Source organism: Enoplosus armatus, chromosome 8 (genome assembly GCF_043641665.1).
Source record: "Enoplosus armatus isolate fEnoArm2 chromosome 8, fEnoArm2.hap1, whole genome shotgun sequence".
NCBI classification, from domain to species: Eukaryota; Metazoa; Chordata; class Actinopteri; order Centrarchiformes; family Enoplosidae; genus Enoplosus; species Enoplosus armatus.
This window is the reverse complement of record NC_092187.1, coordinates 12,542,003-12,559,273: the sequence shown is the minus strand read 5'-3', so window position 1 is coordinate 12,559,273 and position 17,271 is coordinate 12,542,003. Positions and strand designations below refer to the sequence as shown.

The window sequence follows — 17,271 nt, the reverse complement described above, 5'->3', positions numbered from 1 at the left end:
TAGACAAAAGCAGACAGCATGGGAGTAATGATTGATGACGGCAGTTTAGATAGGTGAGAACCTCTGCCATTATCCTCAGGAGAGGCTGGATGGCTGAAGAAAGGCTGAGAGTTCAGGGTCAAAACTGTGGCTGGATAGAAGCCAGGAGTGGAGACAAAAGTTGGGTGGGAGATTGGAGAAAAACATGGGATGGACATGACAATGTTAGATTCATCGGGAATTTGTTTTTTCCATTAAAGAAGTAATCAATTCAATTTTTGTACATTTTTTGAGGCAGACCATGAAGAGTCAGGAATGAAAGGTGAAATTTTAGGAAGGTAGAGGAACTAGTTGATCTAGAAACAGAGCTCTTACACACTTCGTCACCTGGAGCAGAACTATATACCAAGCAAAAGAGCAAAAGACAAAAACTGGCAGGTTTACTGGTCTCCCTGAGGAGAAAAGACTTAATTATGTGATTTAGGTGAGATTAAAACTGAGGTCCACTTCATATTTTATTGTTATTTTATATGATGATTTAAGGACTACACTTTTTAGTACAAGGTTAATTTCTATGAGTTTTTTTGTGGTAGATTGTTTCTGAAGAGACAGAAGACAAAGTTCTTAGTTTGCAATGTAATGTGAGAAATTATGTTCATGTCTGACAAATGTTTCACCACTACAGCAGCATTTTTGTGGTGTCTTATAGTCCATTATAGTCCAATAGTCCATAGGCATTTCATCTCCACAGCCTTTGTTCAGACCAAGCTACCAAATGAAAACCAACACTGTAATATTTAGACGGATGTTGCGAGTGGAGGGTGGAGGGAAATTAGCATCCAGCTTGTCGGAAGTCTCACTCAGACTGATCAATAAACATATGTCCTGTCTCCTTCTAATTGTTTTATCTCCTCATAGCCACAGTTTCAGGATAGAGAGACCCAAGCGGGAGAGTAAATCCACCTCCCTGACCTCTGCAGAACAAACTTATCTGTGAGAGGACATTTTGCCTCAGCTGTCACTCCCTCATACAATGCCTACAGGCCTGGGCCTTCGCTCAAAACCATTCATCTGTGAGAGACTTTTTACTTGCCCTTGCAAAAGCTCTCCACTCATTTTCCTTCCTCCCGACTGTAAGTGAGTCAGCTGGCAGACTGGCGGGAGAGATGGAATGATATATGAGGAGCATGGAGCGAGAGAGAGAGAGAGAGAGAGAAATAGAGAGAGAGTGAGAATGAGAGAGAAAGAGAGATGGAGGGAGAAGGGAAGGGTATGAATGAACTTAATGTCCAGACTTGCAGAAAAAACAGATGCAGTCAGCAAATCACAGAGAGAGAGAGACAATTCCATCAGCTTAAAAAGCGAGGGGATGGAGGCAATATAGTAAATGGCTGTAGTATGGGTGTGGAGGTTCATAGAGAGAGGGAAAGAAGTATTGAGATGGAGATGGAGCAGATTAAAGCAGAAAGGGATAAGAGGACACTGTGTCACAAAGGAAGGTGTGGTGGACTCAAATTTATATAGACAGGTGTCAAAAAAAGCTGAAAAACCTGACATCGTTGTCATGTCCTCAAAGGCTCACTGGATCTCTGAGGAGAGAAAGCTAACAGCCCTCCTGAAAAATCAGACTGTATGGACACAGGAGGATACCGTTAAAAAGGGGAAAAGAGAAAAGCCACATCACACAAAAGAGGAAGTATCTGCACTGTGTGCATTGTAACAGTAAAGAAAGAAATTGGGACTTTGAGCAGATGGACAATATGTAAGGAAGCTGAGTGGACACAGATGGCCGATGTAAAAACGAATTAAATTCCTAGTTCATGAGAAATCAGTGATCAGTATTAAAGTCTCTGCCAATAACGACTGGCAAAAAACATGGGGCTCTTTTCCAGGGAAACTGGACAGTGAAGGGAATTACAGGAAATAAGGAGGTTTGGGTCGTCATTGTCAGCAAAATTTGCATTGTCACATGGTTTCACCACCTGCTGCCCCACTTGAATAACTGTTATTCTGCAAAATGTCCAGCTTATAAAGAGGAGCTCAGAGACATCTCACTGAATGGACAGCATTTTTTCTATATTTTCGCTCCTTTTGCAGAAATATTTTTCTTACTAAGCGACAGAACAGAGAACCAGAGACAAGAGTGTGGACAGTGGTGATCCAGAAACTGAAAGACAACTTTCTGTATGTTCCAGAATATGATTTTTTTTTTTTACTTTGTCTTTTGTATTGTTTGGTTTTTGGGAGACAAGAGCACGAAACACAAAAACATGAACACAGGAATTAACATCAAACTGACCCCCTCCCGACATATACAGTCAGAGGAAGAACAGTTTCTGTTCGACTTGGAGAGAGAGGAGAACAGTTAGACAAACAAACAAACAAAACACTAGAAAGATGTAGCCATGCAACCAGTTTATTATAGAGTACATTAGAAACAATAATTAGTTGTTTAGTTATAGATGCATATGGTCTGTTGGGACCATAGGCATAATTTGGACTCTTACCAATAATAAATTAAGAAAGCTGACCTTTCAGTCCATAAAAACAATGCATGACAGAAGATGATTTTTTACCTGCTACAACTAAAACTCCTGTTTGACTTTAGAGTTTTTGGTCTAAGACCAGCTTTATTGTTCGGCTGTTTGGAGATTGTAAGTACAACAACTGTAAGGTTAAGAAAGGGACAGATATTTAATAATTCTTCTTTTATGGTATTTGTTTTTATATTTAATGCATTTGTATTATTTGTTAATGTCTGCTTCTGCAATAAAGCACATAACCTGAATTTAAAGCGGCCTAGTATTCTTTTATAACAGAGTAAAAGGGCTAATGCTAAAGTACTCATACTCTCTCTGTTGTAAAAATAAAGTGTGTGCCTAGGCCAGGAGCACAGATAAAGGCTCTTGTTGGTTGCTATAAGACCCTAAAAATCAACATTCCCCTGGCAGCAAAACTATATTTGCAGACAAAATAATTTTCCAGCAACTACACCAACTGCTCCACCAGGGAAGATGCTGTTCTAAATAAATGGTCTAGCATATGTATGGCCGAATGGGTGTGCCGGTGCCTTTAGGGGAAAGGCAGTTAACAGCTGAATGAATCTCTTCTGCTCCCGTCTGGAATACTCAACAACAGGCAGGTTAGTCATAGCCACTTTAATATGAGGGCTGGTCTGGACTTCAGTCAAACAATCAGTCAATTAATGGATTAGTTCATCAACTGAAAATGAATTTAAAAACATTTTAATGAGATTAATTGTTTGTCATTTAAGAAAAAAAATGCAAAACATTTGCAGGTTATTGCCTCTGAAATGTGAGGATTTCCTGTTTTTTTCAGTTTTATGTGACATCATTAATTTCAACATTTGTCAAAATGTCTTCTGTGAAAAAGGCCTATTGTAAATTGAATATGTTTGTTAAACAGAGGGAGCTATTTAAAGGCATCACTGTAGGCCACAGAAGACATTTTGACATGTCACAGTAAGAGAAGCAAAGGTGTGAAAAATTAAATGAATGATGGATGAATTCCATTTCGCTGCTCCAGTTTCAGGGTCCTGGTATTGTGCATGCTGGCTCACTGTCACACTGTCATGGCTCACTGGAACACTTGAATACAATGGAGCCACTGTTAATGTTATTAGTGACACCTGTGCGTCAAGTCAAAATGTCTGCTGTAAAAAGGCCCATAGGCTCTGAGAAATCGTGATGGACATTTTTCACTATTTTTTGAAATGATAAAATAGTTAAATAGAAAATTAATTTAATAAAAAAATGACTGTTGAAATAATCATTTGTTGTAGTGCTAGTGTGGACTCCTACACTGGAGTGTGCAGATAGCACAGGGTTATAAGAAAGTATAGGAAAGTGAGAACGTGTTGAGAGTGTTGAGGAGGTGCTTGGAGCCACAGAGAGTGACAGAAAAAGATAAAAAGATAGCAGTGAGCCAACACTACTGGGGGAAAAAAAGAAGAGCGTTGATGTGACTATTTTACAGAGGGAAAGAGAGAGGTGACAGGCAACACAGCCAAAGATAGAACAAGAGTGAGAGGTGGGCAGTCACAGGCAGATTCAACAACTCCCTGCTCCTATAGGCCCTGGCCCACCGACTGCATGGTTGCTGGGCAGCTGATGTGGCCTGGTGTTTGGAGATCCATTGATCCAGTTAAAGTCATTAGGTGGCCAGAAGGTCAGCCAGCCGTCTCTGACCTAGCGTTAATCACTCACTAATTGAAGGGAAATGACACTGATTTAGTTTCCAGCCATGCTTAGAGTGGCCTGGCTGCCAGATATGACCAGCACTTCACTCACCAGAACACATCTCATTAGGCATGTTAACTGCATGTAAATAGCTATGAGTCAGCCTCAGACAAACGTGCAGTGGCGTGCCAAAAATTAGAGCACCATCAAAGATGAGTTGTTGTCGTTACCAGAGATTCAAGATGAGGGCAGTCGGTCAGAGGGGAAATGGCAATTTGCAGCTTATGTATACTCAAATTTTCATTGATATTCAAATCAAGGTTTTGCATAGAATTTGTTACTGCACAAACAGTGTGCCATATTGTTAAAGCAAAGGAATGACTGTGACTAATTTACTGCCTTTCACTTCCAAGGCTTTTTCCTCCAAAAAAAGTAATGACCCTTTCCTGTCCTTTATCTTGTATTACAAAGCACAATGGAAAAATTGCATTATCCCATGACTTGAATTTTTTAATGCAGTGTAATGGAGGTAGTCATAAAAATGTCACCAAGAGGAGATTGCGATTGCACCGTGAACATTTCCATGCTATGTCTACAGATAAATAAGCTGTTTATTTCAGATGGTGCCATCAAATCCCACTGCAGTTATTGTCTCCTGCTATATTACATCTCTCCCAGTGGCTCAACTATATTACTTCTCCAAATGATAACCTTCAGTAGTTGACATTACATGATCTGTAATATGACAGGGCTGAATTTCATGCAGTGGCTTGTCTCCTCTAAAATGCCACAAGGTGCCCACTGCTGTGGCACTGAGGGGAGGTGAGGGAGAAGCAAGAAGGGGAGGGGGCTGCAGATGCAATGTGGTAAATAGATAGCGACCACAGATACTTGGAAGCTCAGAGGTAATAAAGACTATGACCTTTACAGTAGACAGACTGTCACTTCTGGTTTGGGTCTGGACTCTGCAGTGTTGGCGCATGTTGTCTGTGACCAAAGGCCAGCCTACGTGCACCCACCTGAGCCCAACTTTTTCCACAGCTGACCCCACTTCTCCCTAAAGGACAAAACGTACACAGATGCAACAATATTTAAGTAGTTGAAAAACAATGTGAGGCCAAAGGATTTGTCACTGCGTGGGGATCAGCTCCCCTGTTGAGAATAGGCAGACATTCATTTCTGCTGCCCTCCTCCCCGGTCCTTGTCCTCACAGGGAGAGCAGAGATAGCAGCCTAATCAGGAGGTGATGACAAACCCGACAGATTCACAACAGCACATAACACCCTCCCTAACCTGTCGCACTGCTGTCAAAACTGCGAGCTGCTCCTGTCCACCTTGATATGTCAAGCTTCTCCTTTATCTATAAATTTGGGGCACAGGGTTCATGTTTGGCGCAAGAAATTCTGAGAATAGAGAGAAATGTGAAAAAGCACAAAATCATGACAACAGTATGAGTCTGAGCAAGTTTCCACTGGGATACTTTATAATTGCAACATCTATCATGAATAAACCACACTGAATTAATGGGGAGAAACAATGACGGGCTGTCAGCATGGCACTCACACCCTGTAAATAGCAATACTGCTAACTGGTTTGTGCTGCACATGAAGCCAGTGTTAACTGATTATGCGTAGTCATCAAGCCTCACCTTTTCCCTTCTAGTGCTTTGGAGGATCCAGAAACTGGGAAGGAGCAGAAGTGGATGACGAATTCTGCAAAGAAAAAGTTAAACACTATCATCAATTTTCTTCAGTATAAATATCTCTCTCGCTAATTGGAAACATTAAACCAATTACTCTAATGAACTGATTTTGTCCCTTTGCCCGTTTGGGCTCTGTGCTAAAGAAGCCTTTTATTATTTCGCTCTGTGAGCGCTGTAATGTTGTGATTTATTCCAGAGACACTGAAGACAGCAGCAGTAAAATGTATTAGGCTGAGAGCTTTCTGGCTCATACACAAAGTAGTCATTATTAATGAACTCCATCGGCCTTCATTTCCTCCTCAGCTCCACTATCACTGATGAGGAGGGATCACTACATGCTCTAGTTGATTTCTGCCGCCTTTTAAGCAATTCACTGGCCATTTATTTGTCATATTGTAGTATGAAAAAAAGATGAAATACCATAGTCTGACAAATTCTGAATTTGTCCCACTGTTATTCACATAGACTAAAGGCATCGGTGGCTCCAAACACAAAAATAATTTGAATTCTTGCAGCAGTCAACCCTAAGTTGTTCCGCGAGCATGAAATGAAAAACATCATGACTTTGCTGGAAACCAAAATGCACTGACACGGAGAACCCGTGACAGGGAACATCCTGTTCAGTCTGTGCAGTCTAATGATCCCCACCCAGTGGAGGGGCCGGCACAGTGCATTGCAACAGCTCATTTAGCAGCACCACTGATATCTCCATCTCAAACTGACAGTTACACAAAAGATATTCAGCCAAAGTTGCCACAGAATTTCTTCAACGGGAGATATAAAATCCCCTGAGTAGCACAGTTAACCCATTTGTGAGGAAATGTATTGTGAAATCTTTTGCCAGGAGAATTCCCTGCATGAATTAATTATTTTTCTTCTTTAATTGCAAATCAAATCAAAGCCTCCACACAGCAACAGATGCTTACAGAATATGTAAATCAGGCATGGACAGTAGAATATTGCATCTGTGCTTCATACATGAAGGATGGTGGGGGGGCCAAAAACATGGCTAGCCAATGTACTGTAAAATCAGGGCTTACTGTGGGGTCTAAAATCCCTGCATGACGGCACTGTAATTTCATTTAACATGCCTCAGCACACACCAAATCAGACATGGACGCTCCCTATTCTGCAACCAGTGTGTAGGTTTTCAGTGGGGGTAGGGAAGGGTCAAAGAAGCAGCAAAGCAGTAGTGGTGGTGGGGATTCGATTTCCACTGTTGTACTGGGTCCTCAAGTGGAACAAATTCAGCACGCAAGAGCAGGTAAAAGAAGATGGATACACAGGGGAGGATTGAGAGAAAAAGAGGGAATGACAGGTGCAAACTGCAGACATGCAAGGGCTTTAGTGGAGGAGCGAAGAGACAAAGGGGGGAAGGAAACCCAGAGAGGCAGAACAAACAGAAGTATGCTTTAACTGGCTACACAGCATACAGAAAGTAATTTGCTTTAAATCCCTATTAAAGAAATTAGAGATTTTCTTGACGCAAACAAGGAGTTTCACACGGTGTGGGCTGCTTTCTATTCAACTGTTGGCATGAAGGGGTTTCCTGAAACTTTGGATTCAAGTCTATTTCCAAGATGCATATGAACATCCTTATATTGTGTCTTTCTTTGTTAAAAACACCCCAGAGGTTATTGCTATCCTGGTCTACTTTGAGGACTGTACGGATACCAGGAGCCAGTTGCACCAGCACTAACCTAACATAGGCAGTGCAGGAAATATTCAGAGTTCTAATACCACACTGTAAGTATAAGTTAATAATAATAACATTTTCTGTCAATTGACTGATTGCCTAATTGTTTCAGTTGTACTGTTAGGTAGTTTATATTTATAACAAATCATCATATTCTATTAGCTCTTTGTAAGTTTTGTATGCAAAAATCTTATAAAGGAAATAAGGCTGTCAAATAAAAAGTACAATATTTCCCTCTTAAATGTAGTGGAACAGAAAGAAAGGGGCATACAAAGAGAAGACTCAAGTTAAGTGCAAGAGTCTAAAGTTTGTACGTAAGTACAGTACTTGAGTAAATGTTCCACCACTGAGCAATCTAGCATGTTTACTAAATGGAGAATTAAGCATCACTAAATTAAAAGGGGCTGCACCACACCAGCTGTTACCAGCTAAATATTTACACCCACTTACTGCAAGGGGCAACTGCGAGTTAAGTAGTGCTAACTAACTAGCTAGCGTTAACTGAACCGATTTACAAAGCAAACATTAGTTTGCTAATATGCCCCCCCCCCCCCCCCCCCCCCTCAGACTGAAGAGTAAAATAAGTAAAATGAAAAATGTACGTATCTGACCTGACACTTCATCAAAAGTATTTCTAATAATGATATAAACTTGGAAGACTTTAAATTTCATTTCACAAAAATAACACATTATACCTCAAATTACAAAATGTCAGACTAAGCTAAATGACTAGCTAGCTGATGTGATATTTCCCTCTCATTGTAAAGTGCATGCATACTAGAAACTCTGAAACACATTAATCCACGTATGTATTTAATATATAAAAATTAAGTTATACCTACTCTTACAAAGGATCTCTGATAAGCGAATGATTGGCTCCCTAAAGCTGTCATTTTTGGCAGTTATAGTAACGTTTGCTTATGTTGCCATCTGTTTAACAGCTAGCATAACGTTAATTGGCTGATTCCGTTTGATTGGACAGAAACAGACGTTTCCAGACAACAGTTTTACACATTACTAAAGTCTTTTTGTTTTGTTTTAACGTAATGGTCCAACCCGACTTTAAAAGACGTTAATTAAACACTAGTCTGAAACGAGGCACATCAGTGGTTTTCCTGCTGACGTACCAAAATGTCTGCTGTGAAAAAGGTCCATTTCCATTCAAGATGTGCTGCATGAACATGAGCAGATTAAATCTTTGACACCCCCCCGGCCAAAACATATCCTCTGTGGCCCGTACCGTGACAAGACATTCAAGTCGGTGCTCTCTGTGTCATCTTCGTTTCGTCAGTAATAAGGCGGCAAAGAAGGGACACTGCGGGCTGTGTGACATAATCAAGGGTACAGACAATTGTTAAGAGACTGGAGGGCATACGAAGTCTGTGTCAGCATGGGAAATGACAGCACTGCTGCAATGAGCCCGTTATGCTCTCAACTGATTGTTCCAACATAAAGGCGAAATGTGCCTGAGAAATGTGCTCTAGGATGGTATCAGTCACTACACATGATGTTACTGTGCTTAAATAATTTGGACATGAGGGACAGTTTGCATGATTCATCGCTGGGATCAACATGAGTGTAAACTATGGGATTGATTTCATTTATCACAGAATCATTGGGGACTCAATTGATAAACTGACAATCAGAATACTGCCAATAGAAAATATTTTCTATTGAGAATTGTCCAATAATTAACTAGTATTTTGGTGTAATCACACAGAATTGACACATTCAATTTTGATTAAATAAATTCACTGCAAGTAATGGTTAAAACACTGTTAAAAGAGACAATGGACGCAATTTTATGCATTTATTCATGTAGTTATTCCACTCTGATTCAAAGGCTCAAGGCTGGGTCAGCGATTTAATAGCCAAAAATACTCTAGAATTTATGGTTAATGGGTTTTTTTTTTTAATCTCCTTCAGGTTTTCTCTTCATTTTTTTGTACCATCCTTCCTTAAAAATGCCACAAAACTTTGAAAAGTGCATTTTTGTGAATATCTCCAAAACTTCTCAAGTTGTTCATATACCCCCGATAAAAATTTTCCCCATCGTCGAGGCTTGTGAGGGCACAAATTTGCAACAAGAAACCACCAACATTTTTTCCCCAAAGGTTTTATAACCATCCTGTTCAAACAACATTCTCTTTTTTCTTTTTACACAGCCAGAGAACAAAAAAGATTAAACATAATAAACTCCCAAACCTTTTGTACAGAGAAATCAAACTAAATGAAGAAAACGTCTCTTATATTAGTCCATGTTTTATCCTCTGAATCCACTCTTGCATTTGCCATTGAATCGGGAAGGGAGACACGATTGTGTCAACATGAGGCTCTCTGTGTTGTACGCAATGTCAATCAGTCCATTTCACTTGCTGGTTTTATCTGTTTTATATGGAATAGAAACCAGTAAGTCTAGGCCATTCAACAAGTAATCCAGTAATGTCTATGATAGTGAGTGCGTGCGTGTGTGTGTGTGCGTGTGTGTGTGTGCGTGTGTGTGTGTGTGTGTGCGTTCAAAGGTTATCAGTGTGAATGTGTCAGGAGTAGGCAAATCTAAATCAAGTGTTTGTATGCATGTCTGGGTGTGTTAAGAGTCTCAGTTTAAGCCAGTCCGAATCCCTCTGAGCATTCCTGAATGGCCAACAGCAGCATATGTCTCAGCTTCTCATAGCTCTCATAAGCTGGCAGGTCCAGCTGGTTAAAGCTGAGGGTGGAAAAGGAGAAAAAAAAGTTAAATTTTCACAATGTTGTTCCTTCCAGGATTATTATAATTACTTATGGCCTTGTAAACTTGCTATGTGTTTACCAGGTATGAGCAGATGGCAGGCGGTCAGTGGAGCGATCGTCACGGTGGATCTGGAACTTCTGGATGCCGTTCATGCCCTCCAGAGCAGCAAAACCCTGGAGGGGAACCTTGGACGTGCCGGTGACAAACTGTAGGAACTTGGCCCGGTCTGCCTGGTCAAAGGACCGCAAGGCCCTCCAGAACCACTGGATCTAAAGTTAAAGAAAAAGAAATGCATGACAAAAGCAGTCGAGTTCTAAACGTCTGTTTTTCTGTCAGGGGCAGAAGAAGAGTGGAGTTTTTGTTTAGACACAGTTCATTTATCACCATTACTCTTCCGAAGTGACATGCAGTACTGTTTACTGTACTGCCCGTGTTGTACAAGACGTCATGTGTTAATTCACCTGAAATAGTGTGACAAATAAAATGTGGCGTCAAAAGATGCCCAATTTGACTGAGGTGAAGAAACTGGGAAAACTGGATTTGATGTCGTCATGTCTTAATATACACATATCAGTTCTCACACATATGTAGAAGTGGGTACTCATTTACTCATCCATACCTGGATGGAGCTGGACTGGTACTTGTGATATTCAGTGTTGGCCTTTAGGTCATCGATGTCGATAGTGGGCAGGCCAGAGATGAGCAGCTCCAGCTCCTGCTCAGTGAAGATGGAGATCAGCCTCTTGGGGATGATCTCGTAGAATCCCTCAAGGAAGGCTGCCAGCTGCTTGCGGATCGCACCTAGAAAACAAGTACAAGTATTCACTAAGGGATCTTTCTGTTTACATTATTCCATCAATTCATTTGGTGGCTATTGTTTTCAATTAAGCAGCTGAAAATGAATAATGTATTTGGGCAGCAGCTGGAGGAAGATGCTTTCGATAAATCAGCCATCTTCCAGAGAGAAACACCTTTAGCTCTCTGCTGCATATTGATCAGTACAAGATTTAAGAGTGCTGCCACCTAGAGCTTTCTTTGTGAGCTTTCTTGAGAATAATATTTTTCATACATCTAGCCTCAACATTTAACTTGATCATCTTGACATCTGTTGATTTAAATATATAGATTAACCCACTTGCATTGAGTCATTGTTTTTTTCCCCCAGAAATAATGCATTTTATTACAGCCCTACTCAAATGGGAATCTAATTATTTGTTGAAATATCCATAATCTCACCTGTCATCTTCATCTGGCATACCAGGTGCACATACTCTTTTTTGTTTTCCTCTGTGACCAGGATATTGGCTCCATTTGGCTTGAGGTCTCTCACTTCACACACCCCAAACTCCTGGACCTACACAGACAGAGCACATAAAGACTTTCAGTGTTGCTGCTCTTGCAGAGTTTCAGCTTAATATTTTACTGTGGAGGCGCAGATGGTATCCATTAACAGTATTTTAAGGCAATCAGATTCCAAATTACACTTCAGCAGCACTTATTGTATGAGAACATAAAGCATTTGGGATTCTAACCCTTGGGGCCAAATCCCAATTTCAACAGTTAAAGAGAAGATACAACATGATAATCAATTTTCCACTTGAAGCTAATTGAAACATTTAGAGAACAGACACCAACCTCTGTGCTGAATGTCAGCTCATAACCCAGCGTGGACACATCATTCTCCAACAAGTACACCAAGCCCTGGAAGAACGGGTAGTCCTCGCTCTCCATGTCTGTGTACCTGGTAATACCGCAAAAATACATCCATATTATTCACATGTTCAAGTGAAGGACTGCAAAATATAGCTAACCAGCTCTCTGGTTGGATAATTAGTGTAAATGGAACATGTCTTGAAGAATTGGCAGGAACAGCCAGTAGTTCAGATACCTGACACTCTTGCCCAGGATGTGCTTGTAGAAGCTGCGGGTGAAGTAGCACTCCAATAACCGGTTATCATAGACTGCCTTGGCCACCACGCGACCCACAAACTTGAAGTAGCTGAGGTGGTTGGGGTTGCAGTGGGATGAGGGGTTGATGGTATAGGTGACACGGTCGCCTGGTGAAGTGCGAAACAGGGCGTACATGGGGTTGAACATCTCCCGGGAGATGATCATGTACCATTCCCTCAGCAGGCCACCAGCATCCTGGCCCTCCTCCCCTTCAAACACAATGTACCTGTAATGGAAAGGGAGCAGAGTATGACTCAGGTTGAGTGGTTCTGAATTGAGAGGACACCCAGGTGGATAGAGGGGCAATGGAGCCTTACAGTCTATTCTTCATGTCCTCTGGGCTCTTGCGATGCAGCTCCCTGTAGGAGTCCTCAAACACATGATCTCTCCTCACATGCACGGCCATGTCCTCCTTCCTCAGGCCTTCATCCAGCCGCTCTAACTCCTGGCGGAAGTACCTGCAGAGGTGGCGTGAAAGACCAGCATGTCAGTGATTTAAAAAGCACACAAGTGTGTATTAAACAGTGAACAGATAGAAGTGCAAGATAATCCCCCTTACTTCCTCTTAACGTCAAAGTCCAGGATGCGTATGTAGTCAACCAGTACTGCAAAAGGCCCATCAGCCAAGTGAGTGGTGGACTGGCGCAGGATCTGGTTAAGCACTGTGCGGTGAGTTTCTAAAAGGAATAACAATGAGTCCTGTCAGACACTGTACCACACATCAGAACAAAGCTTTTCATTCTCCTCACTTAGATCTTTCAGGCTCACCGGCAAAGCGAAGGAACTTCTGAGTGTCCGGTGGCAGGTTTGAAGAGATGTGCATTGAGGATGGTTCCCTGGAAAAGAACGGGTCTAGGGATGAAGGTGTGGCAGGTGTAAGGGGTGCTGGCGACAGTGGTGGAGGCTCATCTTTGATGTGAGACAGCTGGCTCTCCCGGGTGTCCCTCACAGGAGGTTTGCTCTCGCGCTCTGTGGCATGGACTAGGAAGAATGCCTCCACAGCAGGCTGGAGAACTGGGGAAACAAAGAAAACATCATTAGCGGAACAAACCACTCAACCATGCTGGTTCAACAGACATATACATTATATATCACATATAACATTAAGAGGGATTCTTACCCAGTACGGCATGCTGGTCATGGGACTCCTCCAGCTCTTTCAGGCACTCCCCAAGCATGTCCCATAGTTCATCCAACAACAGCTGCTCGCTGAGCAGTGGGAGGTCTGGAAGTCTCTCCTCACTCTCTGACTGGCTGTTTCCTTCATCATCTAAAAAAATAAAATTCTAATATAAATCTCAACCACCACATCAGTTATATGGTCATCAACTATCCCTGCTAGTGAAACTATTTTTTGGCTGTTAAAAGGACTGCTCCAGTGTTGGTGAAAATCCCCAACTCTGTACTATGTAACAAATGAATGTGTCATTTCTAATTGATCAGTTTAAAGTTCCTTGTGTAACTACTGGACTAAATAAAATAAAAGCAATTCCAGGGAAAAATCAAAAAGCATTATATCAGAGAAGGATAGACACATTGTGCTCACTGAGGGTGGGGGTCATTTACTGACAAAATAAACAGCGAATCAGTAGGTGTTTTAAATTGTCATTAGCAGTTTGCAAGTAAGTCATACCCAGAGGTGCAGGGTCCTGCTCTAGAGGAGATGGCTGGTCCACATCCATTGGAGACTCATCTCTCTGGGCTGCCTGGGCTTCTGACATTGACTGCACTTCAGACTACACAAAACAAACCAGGAAGGACCAGAGAGGCAGAGACAGAGGATGAACAGGGAAAAAAAACATTGAAGAATTAATGATTAACATGCTAGTATAGTAACATCTTGACTGATATTGCCATGCAGTGGAACTGGAACTGAGTAGAGAAGGAGGGAGGGCCAAAAGCATGAAGCCATGTCAGCCAGCAAACAGATAGCATCAGTGGAACAGATCAAACTGGTTGGAGCAGGCAGCACATTCATATTTAGACAATTTCAAACCATAGAACATGTCAATGCAAAGACATTGATATAGAAAGCAGTGGATCACTGGTACATGTATCTCTCTGTTGGGGCTGTCGATGTTCATCATGGCAGCAGTTGTCACTAAGCATAAACCGCTTGAGGTAGAAGGCTGCATTATGTTGTTTACACATATAATGCAATACCATATGAAAGGTTACATATAGTAGGTTACTATAGTTCATTTTTTCAAAGTAAGACGGATATGCATCACGAGGAATGGGTTAGCTTATGATTTTCCAAAATGCACAAAGCCAGTAGAGACAAAGCCAAATTATACATGAAGCATGTCGGTAGCTTGTGGCCATTTCATAGCATTTATCTAAATGATCACCACAGTAATTTTGAAATAACTATACTGTGATGGTCATACTATGTCGTCAATGTGCTTTTTCGAGTTTCAAATGGTCTCCTGCTGTAAGTGTGTGCAGTGTGTAAGTAGGAGTATGCCTGCTGTCAGTGCAGCCCATGCTAACCGTGGCAGCAGCAGCCGTGCCAGCAGGGGGAGCAGCACCAGCAGGGGCATGGGGGGCCACCACTGAGGATCCGGCAGCGGCGGCGACGGCGGCAGAGGCAGAAGAGGCGGTGGGTGGGGGGGCCTGTTGGAGCCTGCGTGCCCGCTGACCCTCTCTCACCATCTGGATGATGGCGTCAGCCTCAGCCTCTAGCTGACGCACCGCAGCCTGGATGCTGCTGGCTGAGCCCAAACTGGTGGAGCCTGGCCAGGAGGAGAGGAGGGAGGAGAGTGGCGTTTGTCACTTGATATATCACCAGGATATTGTATGCATACATCAAGAATACTGTAATGTAATATCCTCTTACCTAACCGCCCTGTTTGTTTGGCTTTCTTATTGGCGCGCCGTGTGTCCTCACGGAGCTGGATAATGACCTGCAGCACTCGCAAGAAAAACTTCTGCGTTGATGTCTTCGAGGTTAGTGAACTCATACAGGGAAGCTGTAGTTCACGTCCCCCGAGTGTACGCTTTTGTGCAGCCACAATGACCACACTTTCCGACCCGTCAAACCTGTGCCCCAACCAACAAATGCATATAAAGGTAAAGGAAATTGTAGTTACGAGAACTTCCATGCAGATACTATTATTATATACTGTTATTGTAAGTTATTTGGGCTATTTTAACTAGAGGTTACACTAAACAATATCAGTCTACCACAGTCTCCCTTCCAAGTGTGTTGGCAACCTAATGTCACTGGGTAGCCAGAGTCATCACTGACTAACCTGCTAGTCATCTTGCCCTTGAGTCTGCCTGAGATGGAGGAATCCTCAGGAGGTGCATCCGGGGAATGCGAATCAGCATGTGCCCGTCTCTGCTGCTCCAAGTTGTATTCTCTAAGTTCAGCCAGTAATGTACCTGAGAGAGAGAATGTTCAAAAATGTGTGTAAAGAGAAAATTGTTTGCTTAAATAGGAGCATGAGAACCGATATCTCTGTAGCTGCCCAGCACTGACCAATCTGCTTGCAAAGAGTGTATCCGAGGTGTCTCGCTCCACTGAGCAGCAGTCTGAGCACAGTGTCTCTGGTGATACCATCTCCTCTAGATAACTGCAGCAGAATGTTAGCTGCATCCTCCAGACCCTCCTCTGAACATGAGTGAGATGTCAACACCTTATAAAGAGGAAGAAGAGAATTATTAGAACAACAATACCTAAGGGATTATTAATCAAATTGTAGAAAAGTGTGAGAAATGCAAAGAAAATAAAACGGATGTATGTTCAAAACAGTGAATAGTAATACATTATTTTGTCAAAATTTCAGACTGTCAATACACCATTTGTTGGATTGGAACTGACTAACTGATCCATCTGGCGACTGAATGTGCAAATGATTCCAGGTTACAAGATTTGATTTTTGATCAATCCATGCAAAAGTAAAACAAAAAGTCCTCTTGTGGTAGACAGCTCAGATAAATTGAACTTGATGCAAAGTTACACATTTTTCCATGAGCAGTCATGAAAATTTCATGATGATAGTATGACACTTTTTCAACTTTTTTCACCATACCTCCACAGAGAGTTGAAGCTGTTTCTCTGTGAGTCCAGTGGAGGCCATCTTGTTGTCACTCTCTGTACTGCTAGTAGTGCCCCTCTGTTTCCCTGTTTTGGCAAAACGCCCCCCAAAATATATATCATTATTTTCTACTGAAATTGCTGTTACATTGTAAAGCCTAAGTTAACTGATGACAATTTATTTTGGAACAAATTAACACTACCTGTAGAGGTTGTTCCAGTGGACGTGGGTATACAGATTGTTGTAGAGGATGTCTGGGAGGCTGCTAGACTTGTCCCTGAGGATGTACCCTGGGCAGCTCCCACAGAGGCCCCTGGGCCTGTCACAGTGGGCTGACTAGAGCCCGCTGACGCCGTGCCCTGTGTTATGATTGGGGCTGTAGCTCCTGAGCTGGTTGCCGTGATGGGATTTGCAGCCTGTGGGGTGGGGTGTCCAGCAGGCACCTCGGTGGCCTTGTTGTCAGGTAGGGCAATGGATATGAGGGAGAGCAGGCGCAGCAGCTTTTCAGTGAGCAAGGAGCTCCGTCTGATTACGGGGTGGGACAGCATGTTCATCAACTGGCCTAAAGGGGAGGTCTCCAGGCTGAACTGAGCCCCCTCAGCCTCTGCACTGCCCCCCAGAGGCACTGTCTTCATAGAGGCTTTGCCCTTACGGCTGACATTCATGTTGTCCAGCTTGACCAGCAGGTCCCAAAAATCAGTGGAGATTCCCAGAGACTGGGGAGTAACAGCAGAGGAGCCCAAGGAGTTCTGGGTGTTGGAGGAATTGGCGCTGGGGTTGTTTTGAGATTGCGATCCTGACCTGGAGCCCCCTCCTCCACCTCCTCCCCCAGAGGAGATTGAACAAAGACGAGAGTCCAGGTCAGAAGAAGATGCTGACAGATCCTTACAGCGCTGCTGGGTGAAGTGGCTGGGGAACACCTGCAGGGACAGGCCAGAGACAAAAAGGACTTCAATTATTACAACATAATG

General features: G+C 42.5%; 1 protein-coding gene across 2 annotated transcripts in view; it reads right to left on the bottom strand.

Moving 5' to 3' along the window:
* Positions 1-9,373: 9,373 nt before the first annotated feature.
* The window catches only part of huwe1 (HECT, UBA and WWE domain containing E3 ubiquitin protein ligase 1), a 34,350-nt gene continuing 26,452 nt past the window's right edge, over positions 9,374-17,271 (bottom strand). The window contains exons 63-79 of one of the 2 annotated variants that reach the window (XM_070911147.1): positions 16,563-17,220; positions 16,295-16,389; positions 15,742-15,898; positions 15,512-15,644; positions 15,097-15,299; positions 14,751-14,992; positions 13,891-13,993; positions 13,378-13,527; positions 13,026-13,271; positions 12,817-12,934; positions 12,575-12,715; positions 12,196-12,483; positions 11,943-12,048; positions 11,544-11,661; positions 10,927-11,108; positions 10,386-10,576; positions 9,374-10,283 (exon numbers count right to left, since the gene is read on the bottom strand). In XM_070911147.1, coding sequence (XP_070767248.1) covers positions 10,181-10,283; positions 10,386-10,576; positions 10,927-11,108; positions 11,544-11,661; positions 11,943-12,048; positions 12,196-12,483; positions 12,575-12,715; positions 12,817-12,934; positions 13,026-13,271; positions 13,378-13,527; positions 13,891-13,993; positions 14,751-14,992; positions 15,097-15,299; positions 15,512-15,644; positions 15,742-15,898; positions 16,295-16,389; positions 16,563-17,220 — 3,234 coding nt within the window. In that variant the 3' untranslated portion in view covers positions 9,374-10,180. The remainder of the gene's footprint in view (positions 10,284-10,385; positions 10,577-10,926; positions 11,109-11,543; positions 11,662-11,942; positions 12,049-12,195; positions 12,484-12,574; positions 12,716-12,816; positions 12,935-13,025; positions 13,272-13,377; positions 13,528-13,890; positions 13,994-14,750; positions 14,993-15,096; positions 15,300-15,511; positions 15,645-15,741; positions 15,899-16,294; positions 16,390-16,562; positions 17,221-17,271) is intronic. The other variant, XM_070911148.1, reaches the window with a different exon arrangement.